Here is a 14,259-nt window from a genome sequence, read left to right as displayed (position 1 = left end):
TAAATGCGCCTTATAGTGCGGAAAATACTGTACTTCCCCTCAGGGGCGATACTTGAACCTGTGACACCACCCAGCTGCACCCACCTGAGCACCGTCAGCTGTGACCGCTGCCCACCCCCGGGCTCTTCCGACTCACTCTCTCCAACCAAAAATAATCTTCTGGTATGACCGCAGGACGAGAGGAGGGAAAAAAAGGAGAGCTGGCATCCATATCAAAGGGCCGAGGGGAGCAGAAGAATAGGGCCAGATGCAGGCTGGTTGTTTCAGCACATGGCTGAGCTGTGAATGGGATGGTCTGTAAAGGAAGCAGCACACTGATGAATATGCACCTTTACTTATGCACACTCTGAAGGGGGGGGGGGGGCGGTGTTAAGGATGCTCCGATGAATTGTCCCAAGGCGCGTTAGAAAACAGTGTAATGTTCCGTGGGCTGGACAATGACACGACGTAGGGTTGACACCACACATCACGGGTCCACGTGACAAACATTTCAGTGCATGCATGTTCTGGTCATACATGTACTCGTCTCCTCATGGAGGTCAGAGAAGGACTTCAGCATTGTGGCTGATCCTCACAACCCGTCAGTATTCACTCCTTTTCAGTGATACTAGTCTTTAAATGACCAGAGAAATGACACGATGCACTCGCTGGTCTCTACGTTAGATCTCGAACCAAACACTTTAAACTGTATTTTTTTAGGATCAATATGTGGAATATGGCAGAATTTATTTTAAAATAAAGACAGGTGAACAGTTTGCTTTTAGATCAGTTTTTCATAAAGTCAACCCCCCTTAAACAGTATGAAGACAGCATTGACAGTTGTTGGCGTCTGATTGGTACAAAGCGTTGATGCAGACGATCAACTCAACAGCAGCCTCCAAACAGGTTGTAAAGGGTTCGACGTGATCCCGCAGGCTGTCAAAATGACTTAATTCTAAGTGTCTGCAAACATTAAGCGAAGGGTGGTGGGGGAATAAACCTTCACAATAAAAACAAGGTTATTTGGGAGAAACCAGGAACAGCTGTTGGGACGCTCCCTTAAAGAATTTTTCAAAGAATTACAATCTAGAACTCCAAACATATTTTCAATTAGATTAAAGGTCTTTATATGATGACACTGATATAATTATCCATTTAAAAGACAGCAAAAACCCCCAGAATAATTTAGGTAAATTATCTCTCTGATGTTGCTTAATGAAAACGAATAGCTAGCTGCCAATTCAGGCCACCTTTCATCTGAATGGACACAATGACTTAAAACCCACATCTTATCCAGCAGTTTGTTTGAAAATTCACAGATTTAGCCAAATTTTGGAGGCCAGACAAAAACCTGCCAACAAATCCTTCAGATATCTATGCACCCACTGGCACACGCTGCAATTAGCATGGTCTTGAAAGCGCTAATGGAATCTTGAGGGGTAATAAAAGTAAATAATTAAATGAGAGGAACCCTTCTATCATTGTTTGCTGTATTCAGTCCCATTAGGAGCTCTAGTATTCTCATGGTAATCTAATGTTTGGGTTTTTTGTGTCGTCCTAATGAATTCTGTGTTTTTCCTCCAAACTGTTGTTCAGACATTTGTGTAGGAGCTGGCAGAGAAACAAAGACGTACATTAGGAGCCATTGTGTCCTGTGATTATTAAAGTAAACAGAAATACTGAAGGGGTATCACACACAGCTGCACACACTTGAACCCGTGTTTGTGAAGTGGGAGACAGGGATGATCAACCCTCAAGACTTTGTCAGAGATGATCCCATTATCTGGAGCTTCTCAAGAGCCGAGCTGCATCCGGCTAATGAGGCTTTGAAGATAAATCTTTGGCACAGAATTTAACTGCAACAGAGAATTTGGGAGCAAAAAAAACCCAACAAAAAAAACAGGTTTGGCACGAGATAAAATGCTTCAGCCAAGATCGACCCTGACGACATTACTGGCCTCGGTTCTGTGCTTTTATTTTACGGTAATGGGGTTGTTTTCAAAAAGACAAAGTTGGTTTTCAGAAGATGAAAAGTTAGAGTAAAATACACAACCTATAGTTTCACTGGTGCAGTTCACACTGGGTCTCAAATAGGGATTGATTTTAATATATAATTAGACAACTGATCATTAGCTCCATCGCATCTTTTGTTCATTGAACAGCAGATAAATCTTCTGGCTATATGAAACAAACTAAAGCAGGAAAAGGTTACATTTGACGCCGTGGAAGCAGGGAAATGGTTTTTGTTGCCATCATTCGTTGTTACCGATGACATAACTGTTAGAAAAATTATCAATACTTTCAGCTCTGGTAAATCATTGCCTTACTAATGTTAATAGAGCAAATAGATCAAAAGTAAAGTACAAGTGGGAAAAAGAGCAGCACATACATTTTCATTAATACATTTTATTTTTAAAAGTGGTTCTTTAAATACATACAAGATATAATTTGCATGTGAGAACAAATATTTATGGTACAAAACATGTTCAAATGAAAACTTGGTGCCAAAATGTACATCACAATGACCACAGAAAAACCAAAGGACAAAAGTAAAAACCCAGGACGAGATCACAGCCTCATCCAAAAGTTCAATGACTCAGTTTTTCAGATTGTTACTCAGATCAGCATATCAAGGCATTTTTTAAATTCTACGTTAACTTTGAGAACATCTTGAAGTAATTTTAAGGAGTGCTACTCGGTCCCGCTGTGGAAAAAGTGGCTTAGAAGCATCGGCTAACAAGCAGGGGAAAAAAGTCATGCAGCCGCCTGTAGCCTGGAAAAACCCGATCAGTTGTTGAACCACGACGAGGACGCATCAGGTTTCTATTTCCTGACTTATAAGTCCATCTGAAGAGAATGTGAGTGTAACAACACACCCTTATGTGAGTCATATTTGTCTTTTTTTTTTTTTCAGCCCGCGTTGAATAATTTTTATGACACTTTCCACAAATGTGACTTGTTTCTGTGATCATACATGGCAAAATAATGATTTACATGAGATTCAACAGATAAAAAACATATTCAAAGCCAAATTTTATTTCCGTGTGTGCGACTGGAACACCACCTGTGTAGAGATCTGTAGAACATCACATGTCCAGAAGCAACAACCGCGGATCTTCCACCACAGCTTTGATCTTACGTAAGAAAGTCACCGCTTCTCTTCCGTCGACAAGACGGTGGTCGTATGTCAGCGCCACGTACATCATGGGCCGGACCTCCACCTGCCCAAAAGGAAACCACATTCATTGTTTACTAATGTTGGAGTGGATCAGTCTATGAAACCAAAAACACCCACATCAGTAGGTCTCAGTGGAAACACATGTCAGAGACTCGTCTTTCACACGTGTTTTGATTGTTTTCCTCCATTCAACTTTTACATTAATAATTATCTTTAGATAAAGACACTGATGTTACACAACTCATCGGAACCTTTTGCAAACCAACTCTAATTAACCTCATTTCAACTCCAGTCTTGAAGCACAAACGGTTTCACCGTCTAATTCTCACCTTGCCGTTGACGGCCACAGGTCGCTCAAAGACGCCGTGCATACCCAGGATGGCAGATTGTGGGGGGTTGATGATGGGCGTCCCGAACAAGGAGCCAAACACGCCGCCGTTGCTGATGGTGAAGGTGCCTCCATCCATGTCTTCAACAGCAAGATCGTTTTTACGAGCCTGAAGCAAAACAACAAGGAAAATTTTGTGATGGGGGTAAAGAAATAATGTGTTCCAGTTTTGAAAATTGAATTGCTGCTTTTAAAGCCAAATATCTAAAAAGGATTGCTCATCGTAAGTCCAGATTTAAAAACATAACAATAACCAAACGCAAAGCTTTTTACCTTTTCTCCCAGTGCGTTAATGGCTTTCTCAATGTCAGCAAAGTTCATGGTCTCAACATCACGGATCACCGGGACGACCAGCCCCTAAACAAACACATTCTGGTGTTAGCGGTGATATCCAATATAATATGCAAAAACACAGTCTAAAAGACTTGAGACATACCTTTGGAGTTGCCACAGCAACACTGATATCTACGTAATCCCTGTAGATAATCTCTTTGGTTGTGTCATCAATAACTGGTTCAACACATTATGGTAATAGAGAAAACTTTAGTTCTGTGGACACACGACACAGAGGAGGGTGAAGCTAACTGCGGACGTTAAACCTGTGTGGTTTTACCAGCGTTGACAGCAGGCTGGTCCATCAGAGCGTGAGCCGCCGCCTTCACAAACGCAGACATAAAACCCAGTTTGATGTCGTGTTTCTTCAAGAAGGCGTCTTTATAGTTCGTCCTCATCTCACGAATGTTGCTGAAAAAAAACGTGAGAGAACTCGCCTGAAGTCAGGTTTATGACATCATGACATGATCTTCCCCTAAACTGCTGTCTCACCTCATGTCCACCTCATTAAACGTGGTCAACATGGCGCAGGTGTCCTGAGCCTCCTTTAACCTCTGAGCGATCCTCAGCCTCATGCGGTTCATCTTCACCTGGACAGGACGACCATCGCTCGATTACTTCCTTCATTATTTTAATATCCAACTCCCCAGTTTCCCTGAGAACTCCCAGAGTGATGAATAAAGTTCTATCTAATCAAAGAAGCAAAACACACGAGTGAAGTGTGATTATACCCGGTTTTCTCCCCTTGCTCCTGTTGGTTCTGGAGCCGAGGGCTTGACAGCTGGACCTGACAAAGAGTGAAGGACCGAAGGTGGAAATGAGACCCATTTAGACCCAGCAGATTAAGTCACATGTAGACTTATGACAGAAACCCACCAGGTTTGGTATGGAGAGCCTGTGATGGCACTGGGGGCACTGGAGGAGTGGTAGGGGTTGCTGAAGCTGGAGGTGGGGTGGTTGGTGGTGGTGATGGAGGGGCCGTAGTTGTTTCTGTAGAAGGTGTTGGAGCAGCTTTAGCAGCAGCGACGTCAGCTGAGGAAACGGAAGTATAGAAATAAAAAATAGAGGTCAAAAGATTCACCGAACCCACATTTGGCCTCACGTTCTAAATCTGAAATCTAACGTTTTCGTTTTATGAATTCTTGCATTTGTGTTAACTTCTTTGACAAAACGGATTTTCGACCAGGCACACCTCCTTTCCGGAGTTTGAAAAGGGGCGTTCCTCCTTCCACCTTCCCTCCGTCAGGCACCAGCAGCTCCTCAATGAGGCCAGCAGCAGGAGAAGGCACCTGCACCGAGGTCTGGGAGCACAACACGGACAGCCTTTGAGTGTATTTCTCATTCTCTCAATCAAGTAAAGATTTAAGGTTTGACTTTTCATACCTTGTCAGTCTCAATTTCACACACAACTTCATCTTCTGCCACTGAGTCGCCCACGGCTAAAGACAAACAATGAGAAAACGTGGATTTCAACACAAGGTCCGTTGGTACTGAAGAACGGGTCAGACGTCTCAGAAGCAGTGACTTTATAATGATGTGATGGTTCACACAAACCTTTCTCCCACCTCACGTCTCCCTCGCTGACAGATTCAGCAAACGCAGGAGTGTTGACGGTGATGACCTCGTCTCCTGCACGCAAATACAAAAAGAATTCCTGCAAGTTTCACTCCGAACAGAGTCGACATCAGTCTGTATTGCTGATAACTGTTCCAACACGTACTGCAAACGGCAGACGTCCTGAAGCATCTGATGTGGAAGACGTTCACCGACGAGGGCACCCCACGTCTAAATGACAAACAGAAAAGTGTAATGTGTGTCACAAACAACGCTTCACTTAAGAGGCATCATTAAGACTTCCTAATTTGAAGACAAGCAAGAGAATAGGAGAAAGCACTTACAGCGGAGAAGTTGTGTAAACCTGCCGGCTGCAGCCTGAGATGCCTTCAGATGAAGAAAGGAAACAAAAGATGAGAAGACAACTTATCCTGAGGCTGTAACAAGAGGCATGAGTGGACTCCATAAGAGACGTCCATTTATGAGCTCTCAGGTATTTTGCACGACTCACGCATAGGATTCTTCATTTATGAGCATTACAATCTACACTAGTCTTGGTTGTGACTGTATCTGACGAGGTCCACAAATCCAGCCGATGGGTCTGATCTACTTGAAGTACCCTTACCTGATATTCTTTGTCGAACAAGCACATTGTTGACCTGAAAGGAAAACAGGTAAAGACAGAAAGACATCTGATGAATATGAAAATTATGATATCTGATGTTTCTAAATGTAATCTGGTTTACAGAACTGTTTATAAAGGGGAAGTTTGAAGTTATGATTTACTAGTTGCTAAAAAAATACACATAAAAACAACTGATTCTGACTGTTTGACACAGAAACACGGAGTATGGTGAAGAAGCCAGTCGACCTCTGGTTTCCTTCACCAGGGCGTCTAGATGAATGTTGTTATGTTATGTTATGTAATGCCTGAGAAGTGGATATATGCAATTTCCTCCGGGATTAATAAAGTATCTATCTATCTATGAAGTACTGTGTAATAAATATCATTCATAATGAAGGTTATCATGATGAATTCTCAAGTTGTTGATTGATTTGTGTGATCGGCTGCTGATTCTTTACAGAACAGGAACCTCAGCTACCAGAATGACTTCAGCTGCATCAGCAACTCAAAAAAAAATTAAATAAAAATAAAATAAAAAAAATTCACAATTCAGCACTTTTCTGCTGAGATGTTGTGACGTCATCCTGCCAGCCAACTTAAGAACCCACACGTCATTGTTATTCCATTAGATCTATCAGAACAACTTCCGTGACGTAGGGAGTAAGAAGAACCCCACCCTCAGCATCCACCAGCAGCAGCTTTCAGGTTCATTAAACACTAATAAGTCTTCTGAACGTGTGAGGATACAATCTGATCCTCTGGTCACATCAGGTTCAGGTTCGATGCCCAAAACAGAGGAGAGACGTCTGCCTGACGTCTGTTCTGACCTCCGGGATGCGCCCTCTGAACTCGGACACACACAGCTGACTGTCGGGTCTCGCTAGGCGCGGCCCGGCTGCACATCTAACCGAACATCTGTGGAAGCTATCGGATGGCCGGTCCTGTTTAAAACAGCTGCAGCAGTAACTACCTGGTTGGCGGCTTTCAGAGAATGGCTAACCCTCCGGTATATCCCTCTGCTTCGTGACAGCATAGCGCTAGCTGGCGGCTACCTCCCCGCTCGTCACCCGCTGAAGAAGCGCTGAAGGCGGAAGCGACAACCAAACCGAGTGAACACTTCTACTCCTACTATGGTGAAGCCAAAACGAGCTAATACTCTGCTTGTAATTGGTTGAGCCAGCCAAGTGAGGGCCCTAGTCCTACTATGGTGATGCCACCACGAGCTAATACTCTGCTTCTGATTGGTTTAGCCAGATATTTTTACCCTTCGCCTAACAAATAATAATCATCTCGTTTCGAAAACTAACCAACTCGACCACTCTATAATCATTGTGTGCGGGCCAATCACAGGCAGCATTGGGACGGGTTATGTCTTCACCATAGTAACATTTGGACTTCTGCAGTGTCCGATTGGAATAAACCACCGCGGCGGGTCCGGAGGGGGGGCACCGTGGCACCGGCTGAAAGAGGGGTGTGGATAAAAACATACTCATTAGCTACAACCTTATTAATATTATGAATAAATGATTTTTTTGTTTTTATTCTACCTCATTTTATCTGAAATATTTCCTTCTATACTGCGTCTGCATGACGTAGGGTGACTTCACAACTATACAATTTACAAATATCTGAAATGGAATGTACTCGGTGAATGAACAGAGACTGCAAAGAGGAGGAGGGATGTGATTGGTTGGTATATTAGACCACACCCTCTGGGTTGTGGCAGGGTTCTTATTGGACCAGTATAAGTAACGAAGTCACTTCTACAAGCTGTTGAGATGCGTCCTCTCTTGGGTCCCTTCATACAGGTGAGAATTATAATACAGTATTTTATGATTTTTATGATTTAAGCGTCAGTTGTCCGTTTGTTAACTCAAGATTAAATGTTGATTTAAAAAAAAAAAAATACAGTAGCCAAACTAAATAGAAACCTTTTGACAATCTTTAAAAGCACAATTTTATGCAGAAGTTAATTCAGTTCCATTAAATAAAATACCCTAGGTGAAAGAAGTTATGTTTTCATCACATTTTCTTTTTTGCAGAATATAACAAAGAATTCTTGACAAAGTGTAATCCTTAACAACTGGTGCATTAGATAATTACATTTATTGTCCTGTGTTTTTTCTTTAACCTCAACAAGCATGAGTATCGAGGTTTTCACTGCAGAGGTATGTATTCTTCCAGCAATATTTGCTTTGATGGCTGCACAGCGGAGCAACTCTTTCAACACGACCTCATGCCTTCGAAGTCAGATGAAGTGGATGCTTTTGTGACTTTATGCAAAGACAGTGAAAACATTAAGATGCTATCCAAAAATGCTTGTTACAGCACTTACGGTGCTAGTTCCAGTTTGACCTGTGCCAGTCAGCTAGACCTCAAGGCGCCCAGAGATTCTGAGCAGTTCTCCAAAAGGTGGAATCAGGCATCAGCATCCAGTTCTTGTAGTCAACACGACTGGAACTTAAGCAATGACCATCAAGTAAAGCGGGCAAGAGTAGAAAATATCATCAAATGCATGACCAGCTCTCCTGACGTGAACAACACAGATGTAATAATAAATCAGTCAGGCGCCATGCAGGTGGATGAAAGTATTCAAGAACTTACTTCACCTCAGGAAAACCATGGATTTGGCTCTCCAGGTCTCATCCAGATGACAAGAACACAGCTAGAGAGGCAGAATAAGCACCTCAGACAACTCAGAACCAGTTTCAAGCATGGGAGTAGAAAATCCCCCAAATATCCCAACTGGAACGATGAAAAGTTTTGGGATGCAGGTAAAGATTCATATAAGTGTAAGAGTAGCTCAGGTAAAAAAGATCAAGGTTTGAAGAAGGGGAAGTTAATGAAAAACATTCCTTCCAAACCTGAGCAGGTGAAGCTAATGGCAGATGTTTTAAAGTACGAACTGTCCAGAGTTGTCACAAAGAGTGTTGATTCCATTTTAAAGAGTATGCCACTCCTACACGTATTGCCCTACGATGAGGGTGGTATGAAGACTGACGGGACTTTTCATTCATCAGTTTGCAATGATGATAATGTCAAAGTCTCCTGTGGGAACGCAGAGGATCAAGTCCCAGAAACACAAACAGAGGTTTTGTCTCTGGTTACACGACAACCTCCATCCAGATTAAGAAGCCATCATCCACCCAAACCTCTGACCTTCTTCAGTCATGACTTCATTCTACGTGATGGAGAGCTGTCCGAGGAGAACCACAGCTCTGCTGCTCATCACGCCTTCAGATGCTTTCAAAGTGGATGCTCAGAAATCCAGCGAGCTAATTTAGAGACATTTGACACACATTGGAATTCAGTTCAAGTGAGATCCAAGTTAAACTCCAGATCCGTGAGAAGCCCACACACTCAAGGTGTATTGGTGGATCCAATGGTTTTACAAGACCTGCGTCTTCCTCGCGTCAAGGTCGAGTCTGATAAACTGGTGAAGAATGACCTGTACGTGCTGAATGTATCCTTTTTCTTCACATGAAGTGTGATAAAAGTTTTGTGTTTTAAAGCCAAACCAACAGTCTGATATGTACATCTTCATTGTAGATTTAGCAGCTACACTTAAATACTGGTAGTAATACTTACTGTAATAAAATTTGAAGGTAACCCAATCTATCACAAATCTCATGTGCTGTGAAATTAGTTTTGCCAGCTTGATCTTCCAAATCTCAGAGGAATGCCGTCCTTCTAACTCGACCTGCAGTGACGTGTTGTTGAATGTTCGCAGACTAATTGACATCCATCCATCCATCGGTTATCCGGCGCCGGGTCGTGGAAGCAAGTAGGGAGTAGGGATGTTCAGACTTCCCTCTCCCCAGACACCTCATCTAGCTCTTGCAGGGGGATCCAGGTGATCTCTGACACGGTCTCTCCAGCTTGCCCTCGGTCTTCCCAAAGGCCCTCCTCCCAACAGCAGAACCTCCCCAATGAAAGCTCAATATGTTCATGTACAGGATTTGTGTTTTATTCTTAACACTTGTTCATGTAGGAGGGTTTGACCACAAATCATCTGAAGAAAGCAAAGCTCATGTTCTTTTATACACGCTACCCAAGCTCACTGGTACTGAAGAGGTGTTTCCATGATGTTCAGGTGAAAAAACACCCAATGTTTCAGTATTTTAGTTGATATTTACATGAACTGTTGTCGTAAAAAAAGACATACAACCATACTTGCTTTATATGATTGCCAACCCAAATCAAAAAGTAGTCTGAAATTTAAAAAAAAAAAAATTATTCGAAGGTTACTATGTCTCTTCAAATCAGTTTTATGCGTTCATCCAACCACAGACAAAAGACTCAGTCATGAACAAGTTTCTTCTTGTTTTTTTATTTGTCCAGAGCATCATTATAAGCAGTCAGAACATCACAATTACATAACACACAAAATGATTAGAAATGTAAAAGACTTGATAAACTGCAAATTGCTGTTTATTTGCCTCATATTTTGAAATGTTAGCTGTAGCAAACCTTAGTAGTTTTTCTTTCACATAAAGAATCAAAGCCGTTAACCTAACAGAATGATGTCACTTACCCGTTTGTCTGCTTCACCCTCAGTTCACTCGTTGCATCACTTCTCAGCTCATCAAGTGGTTCAGTAACTTCAGGGAGTTCTACTACATCCAGATGGAGAAGTCTGCCCGGCACGCAGTCGTCGAGGGGGCGCCAGATGTGAGGGGTCTGACTGTGGGGAGACAGTCACAGCTGTTCAGAGCTCTCAACATGCACTACAACAAAGCCAATGACTTCCAGGTACGTGAGCAACAGGGTCATTACTGCTGCTCAGAATCTACAGAGAGAAACACTCGTGACGGATTACCTACAGATTTACCACTCAGTGTTTTTTAATGCTTTTTTAATATCAGTCATTTGGACATGATTTACTTTTATGCATGTTGTATTATGTTTCACAATATAAACATTAAATCACAATGAATTTCTCATTTGCCTGCATTAATTCACCTTCTCTGATTTATGAGTGTAGATATAGAGGACTAATAAGATCATTTCAACACAAGTGCTTCTATTTTTTGTGAGAGACCTATGCTATTAAAGAATGCAAGCACGTTTCTTGAATAAAATTAGAACTAAGTCACTTCACAAATTGCTAAGCATTAAAATGTCCACTTTCAACATTTTGAAGTTACCAAGTATCAATTTCTAAGCACTCTCATCTGATTTGAGAACTTGTGAACAGGTCATGCATGAGGCCTAGCGTTAACAGGAAGACTTCATCATGTGAAAGAAAAAGCCACAAATCTTTTGATGTCAAATTTAATCTGAACAATACTAGAAATACAACCTAGAACTACAAGAGTGAGACGGTTTCAAAGGACAGTGAGATACGGTGACTGCAGGTTTCATGGGTTCTTTAATCAGGATTGGTGGCTAAAAAAATTACAGCTAATTATCATTTCTTGAAAGACTGAGGTTATGAATAAATGCAGACTAACTTAAAAATTTGGCCTTGACATGAATGAACCAGGAGCATGCCAATCTAAATTTATCTGGATCTGTAAGTGGTGGAACATGCATTCTATTTTTAAATGTGCAATAAGGCAAAGCAATACATTGTTGAAATGTAATGTTTGCAAGACTCACATGGTTTAACGTTTAAATCCAACACAGGAATACATTTCACAATTTTTCATCACTTATTTCTGTCCCATCAGCGAAGATCAAATAACTCCTAATGATATTTATTTAATGAATAATCATTGGATCGGAATAAGAAATATAGAGTTCAAACTTTTAAAGGACATTGTTTTTATTTTTTGGTTTCGACTTTGCAATAACCCTGAAATGGCACTCAAGAGAAATCCAGTTGCAACGTTTGATGGAATAGAAAAAATGCTTTTAGTTTAAAATATAATCTCTTTGTTCAACTTTGTATTCCATGTAGGTGTGATACAGGGACAGGCACTGAAAAAAACAGTTTACCACAAAGACATTCAAATTATTTTCTTACTAGAAATTTGTCAAAGTGTCCAGGAATGTTGAACCGCATCAGAATGATTTGTAAAAACCAAAAGCAACAAATGTTTTCAAATATCTTAAGTCCGAACTGTCAAGAGACATCCGTCTCACAAGTCTTTGACAGCTAAGCCACAATCATACAGGGTGTAGATTGTAATGTAAGCTTCACACTGGAAATGTGAAACTGATCATCATTTTTTATGTTAAATGGATTCAACACTACAAGTGGTGTTATAATCTGAGACAGGGTGTCAGCCAGCAGTGACGATACAGCTACGTAAAACCAGACCACCAGGGGAGTGTCATCGACAAGCAGTCAATGCAAACACATCAATTTCTGTTTGAACACCGTCTTCAAAAAATGTTTCTCGCTAGTTGTACAGAAACATTTCATTACGTACATTAGATCTAGATACAGGTAACTTTGAGAATGTGAACCATCAGGACAAATCTGACATTACTTACCTTGATTCATTAGGCCTGATCCTGATCATTTTGTTATGTCTGTATACAATATTATGTCACAGATGTCTGTAAATATGTTTCATGTCTTGTGGATTCACAGGTACCAGACAGATTCCTGGAAGTTGCAGAGATTACTTTAAGAGAATTTTATGTTGCCATTTCAGCGGGCAAGGATCATGATCCATCGTGGAAAAAAGCAATCTACAAAGTGATCTGTAAGCTGGACAGTGACGTACCAGACGAATTCAGAAATCATCTCTCTGGATGAGAGCAGAGCAGAAGACGTAGCGTGCCACAGTCGTTAGTCACAATGTGGACTTACTCGTACCTTCTTTAGAAAACGACTGTGTAATGCAGAACATCCTTCGTTGTTAGTGTAGAAACAGGTATAGAGATGACTGTGTAGATTGACAATGCATGTATTTTGCTATATCACCAATGCTATACAGCAAAAACATACCTTGTGTATTTGTGTGGCATTAATATCTGTGAAATGTCCGAGTTAAAAAGAACACAAAAATGTTTTTGAATGTTTTTCTTTAATGAGCACAAAAAAGGTCCACGCCACATTAAAACTTTGCTTTATTTAATAACACTGGAATTCAGTACATATGCATACTTTTAAAATACGTTAAGTAACATTTAAATGAGTCTGGTTAATAATTAAATTTTCACGTGTATGATCACAAATATCACTTGGAAACTGGCTTGTTTCTTTGCCGTCTATCTTCCATACTCACAATGAAGGTCCATCCCTTGACTCTGATATGAGGAGCTGTGATTGGCTGCCCATATCTAAAATGGTCTTCATCAGCGGCTCTTTTTTTTTTTCCTTGGTGAGAATTCCTAATTCTTGCTGGTTGATATTCAAAATGCAGACGTCAAATTTGGGGGAAATTCTAGACTCTGTCTTCACAGGGATTAGATTTGTTAACATTATACTGAACTCTGACAGTTACAAATAAAGTTAAAATTAGGTCTATTGTTATTAAACATATACCTGGACATTCCAATAATGTGTGTAATTAAGTGTGACTGTCAATGTAAAGTGGAAAAAATGCTCAGATTATTGTGCAAATTGCTTGTTGTACACATAAAAGCAAAAGCTCTCAATTATCATTCTTGAATAATATTATGTTAATTAGGGATTATGAGTATCCCAACACAAAGAGCTCTTTGGGCGATTTCCATAATTATTCAGATGCGTTTTGTGAACACAATGTGTATGAAACATATATGCATTACATTTTTCAATTTCCTATGGACAATTTAAAAATCAAAAAAATCGATATACCACTCACACATTGATGTTGCCATGACGTCCGTTTACTTAGATGCATCTCGTACCATGACAAGTAATCTAAGGCATCTCTAGAAACTGAAACAATCCCATAACCACAGGAACTGTGCAGCATCTTAAAACGTTTGATATTCTAATTGCTTTCATACTTCATTTTTTTTCAACATTTGCACAAAATCAAGTCAGACGATATGTTGATCCCAAGAAATTGCAAGAGACAAAAAAAATGCTTGTTAAGATTACTGCCGTTAAATAACAGATATTCAACAGTACAGTTGCTTTGTAGTGGAATTTAAATGAAAGGAAACTAAAGGAAATTCCATTTTACCTGAATTTTGCATTTCAACGTTAAAAAACAAACTGACAGCCCTGATTAGTTGTCCTTAAAGACCAATAGGAGCTTCGTGAGTTTATGTATTTTTCTGCTAATTTTCATTTTGTGTGAATTCAGCTTCAAACAT

General features: G+C 40.6%; 2 protein-coding genes across 2 annotated transcripts; one reads left to right on the top strand and one right to left on the bottom strand.

Annotated features, from left to right (window-relative positions):
• Nucleotides 1-2,358: 2,358 nt before the first annotated feature.
• LOC137613732 (dihydrolipoyllysine-residue succinyltransferase component of 2-oxoglutarate dehydrogenase complex, mitochondrial-like) lies at nucleotides 2,359-7,541 on the bottom strand. Its single transcript, XM_068343145.1, has 15 exons — nucleotides 7,028-7,541; nucleotides 6,058-6,091; nucleotides 5,777-5,819; nucleotides 5,599-5,663; nucleotides 5,433-5,507; nucleotides 5,262-5,317; nucleotides 5,071-5,179; nucleotides 4,755-4,910; nucleotides 4,610-4,665; nucleotides 4,371-4,468; nucleotides 4,159-4,289; nucleotides 3,982-4,055; nucleotides 3,819-3,902; nucleotides 3,487-3,654; nucleotides 2,359-3,200 (listed from the first exon to the last, which is right to left on the bottom strand). Exons 1-15 carry the CDS (start codon nucleotides 7,088-7,090, stop codon nucleotides 3,066-3,068), a joined length of 1,347 nt encoding a protein of 448 aa, XP_068199246.1. The 5' UTR covers nucleotides 7,091-7,541; the 3' UTR covers nucleotides 2,359-3,065.
• A 30-nt stretch (nucleotides 7,542-7,571) lies between these two features.
• On the top strand, nucleotides 7,572-14,163 carry LOC137613731 (prospero homeobox protein 1-like). The gene is made up of 5 exons (XM_068343144.1): nucleotides 7,572-7,865; nucleotides 8,198-9,520; nucleotides 10,049-10,150; nucleotides 10,615-10,809; nucleotides 12,599-14,163. The coding sequence occupies exons 1-5, from the start codon at nucleotides 7,836-7,838 to the stop codon at nucleotides 12,764-12,766; spliced, it is 1,818 nt and encodes a 605-aa protein (XP_068199245.1). The 5' UTR covers nucleotides 7,572-7,835; the 3' UTR covers nucleotides 12,767-14,163.
• Nucleotides 14,164-14,259: the final 96 nt, after the last annotated feature.

The sequence above is a fragment of the Antennarius striatus genome, chromosome 19 (assembly GCF_040054535.1).
Source record: "Antennarius striatus isolate MH-2024 chromosome 19, ASM4005453v1, whole genome shotgun sequence".
NCBI classification, from domain to species: domain Eukaryota; kingdom Metazoa; phylum Chordata; class Actinopteri; order Lophiiformes; family Antennariidae; genus Antennarius; species Antennarius striatus.
Note: the sequence above shows the minus strand (reverse complement) of the source record. Positions and strands in the feature narration are given on the sequence as shown.

What these genes read in the sequence shown, in the direction of transcription:
- LOC137613732 (XM_068343145.1), bottom strand. Translation starts at nt 7,090, where the DNA reads ATGCTGTCACGAAGCAGAGGGATATACCGGAGGGTTAGCCATTCTCTG. An exon ending in GTTTACACAACTTCTCCGCT is followed by an intron (nt 5,664 to 5,776) that starts GTAAGTGCTTTC and finishes TTTGTCATTTAG; the next exon opens with ACGTGGGGTGCCCTCGTCGG. An exon ending in GGCTCTCCATACCAAACCTG is followed by an intron (nt 4,666 to 4,754) that starts GTGGGTTTCTGT and finishes ACTCTTTGTCAG; the next exon opens with GTCCAGCTGTCAAGCCCTCG.
- LOC137613731 (XM_068343144.1), top strand. Translation starts at nt 7,836, where the DNA reads ATGCGTCCTCTCTTGGGTCCCTTCATACAG. An exon ending in TCTTGGGTCCCTTCATACAG is followed by an intron (nt 7,866 to 8,197) that starts GTGAGAATTATA and finishes AACCTCAACAAG; the next exon opens with CATGAGTATCGAGGTTTTCA. An exon ending in ACAAAGCCAATGACTTCCAG is followed by an intron (nt 10,810 to 12,598) that starts GTACGTGAGCAA and finishes GTGGATTCACAG; the next exon opens with GTACCAGACAGATTCCTGGA.